Source organism: Sphaeroforma arctica (genome assembly GCF_001186125.1).
Source record: "Sphaeroforma arctica JP610 unplaced genomic scaffold supercont1.3518, whole genome shotgun sequence".
NCBI classification, from domain to species: Eukaryota; class Ichthyosporea; order Ichthyophonida; genus Sphaeroforma; species Sphaeroforma arctica.
The window spans coordinates 1024-3028 of NW_014037040.1; the positions used below are offsets into that span (position 1 = coordinate 1024).

Here is a 2005-nt window from a genome sequence, read left to right on the forward strand (position 1 = left end):
CGTATGCTTCGTTCGAACTATCACACTCTGCATGATTAAAAAATATGTGTAGTGATAGACTCCGCTGCATCTGCCTTCATAGTTGGGGTGTCCAAAATTGATGTAATGGTATGACATTTTTTCAGGTAGTACAATTCTGTGGGTAAGAAGTTGCTTGCGCCTGATACTCTGAAGATATTGGGCACAGACGGATATTCACAACTGAAGTTCTTTACTGCCATGAACATTCTAGTGGTCGGTACGCAGAAAAGGTGGTGCATAAATTGATACTTCTAACTCAAGTTCAGCATAAATTACTCGGACACAGGACGGCAGGTCGATAGCAAGCCCTTGAATGCTGCTCTGAAGATGATATAGTGCACTAACTGATACTTTTTAACTAAAGTTCTGTACATTTTTCTCTTACACAGGACGACAGGGGACCCTTGTACTACACTCTGAAGGCACTACTGGACATTATGGGTCCCACCGAGTACTGTGAGTACATGGCTGAGCTCAAGAGCGTGACAATGCGTGAAGGCAGCGACCTGCACAAAGACGCCCAACGCCAGGTCAACCCACACGCCCAAACAAACCTTTGGCGGAGGATCAACTCGCGTATGCGAACGCAGGCCCGCACACACAGAGACAAATCGTGCGATGCCACGCACCGGAATAACACATCGGAGGGGTGTGATGCGGAGGGTAGTGAGAAAGATCGTGAGAGATGCAGTTTAGGAAAGGGGTTAGAAGTGGTAGGGGAATCGGGGAGTGACAGTAACAATAACAGGCCAGTGAGCGAGAGTGTGTACCAGAGCCAGTTGCTGCATACACCGTCTACGAAGGTGTTGCCCCTGTCGCTTTTGAGTAAGGAACGGGGTTCACCGCGTACGTGTGGACACTCGTCGAGTGTTGAAAATATAGATAACGGGGACTCTCTCCCAAACAGCCCTGACTTCGGGCCGAATAGTACATATGCTGATGTACCAGTACCAGAGAGGAGGGGTACGGGAGTGTCTAAGACGCACAGGGTCACGGGAAAGTCTACGAACACTAGCACGTACACGACTACGGAAATAGGTCAATGCACACAAAGGCAGCCACAAGCCCAGACAAGGGATGAGTTTTGCTTTGAAGAGGACACTATTGAGGCACACACGGAAACTACTACGCCCATTCGAACAAGGAAGGACGCCGGGCAGCGACAGGCGATGGAGGATTGCATACGCAAACCACACGCACACGAATTGGTCACAGATGAACACACACACACACAAGCACATATGCAGAGATCAAAATATGTCAACACAGACACACACAGAACGGGAAATGGAACGAAAAATACAGATAGTGCTGGAACTGAGGCGACAGAGTCGACCCAGTGCCACACGAAGGACACTCAATGCACGCCTGACAGCAAGAGTACGCTGAGACATAAAACGAGGAGAACCTTGAACGAACGTATCACGAAGCCCTGTCAAACGCAAGGAGCTTTCGCAAAACGGGCCTCCCCATCGTCAGAGAATGAAGGTGTGGAAGTAGACTGTGTGTCTTGTTTGGGACAGCAATTTGAGCGCAGACGCTCACAGTGTTATTCGGCTGGGAATGATACCTAATTTAGGAGCTGTGGATACTGCCCTTGTCTTGAGAGTTCACCTAGTTCGTATATGTTTAAGTTCGTTTGGGATAGTTGTGCCTCTATATTGCATGATTTGAGATATTTGATCGATGGAATGTATATAGTGTGTGACACCAAATGCACTATTAATAGTTGCCTGACTTATATGTTGTGTGTTATCTGTTTTAATTCATGCGGCGTGCACCACCTCCCAGCAAGAGTAGTTGTATTCATTGCGTACGCTATAAATTCATCAAGTTGTGTCTGGGAGTGCGTGCCTCCCTGCGTAACAGAGAAACACATCTGATCTGTTGTGACACCAGCATACATAACGATTGCATGGGCTTACTATGATAGTACAAGCAGCAGAGCTTACAATATCCGAACCTCATCTCACAGAACCTTCCG

General features: G+C 47.7%; 1 protein-coding gene across 1 annotated transcript; it reads left to right on the top strand.

Annotated features, from left to right (window-relative positions):
• Window positions 1–410: 410 nt before the first annotated feature.
• On the top strand, window positions 411–1595 carry SARC_13628 (hypothetical protein; the record flags this gene model as incomplete). The annotated part of the gene is made up of 1 exon (XM_014292243.1): window positions 411–1595. A coding segment is annotated over one exon (1185 nt), but the record flags the coding sequence as incomplete, so codon positions are not given.
• Between the last annotated feature and the right edge of the window lie 410 nt (window positions 1596–2005).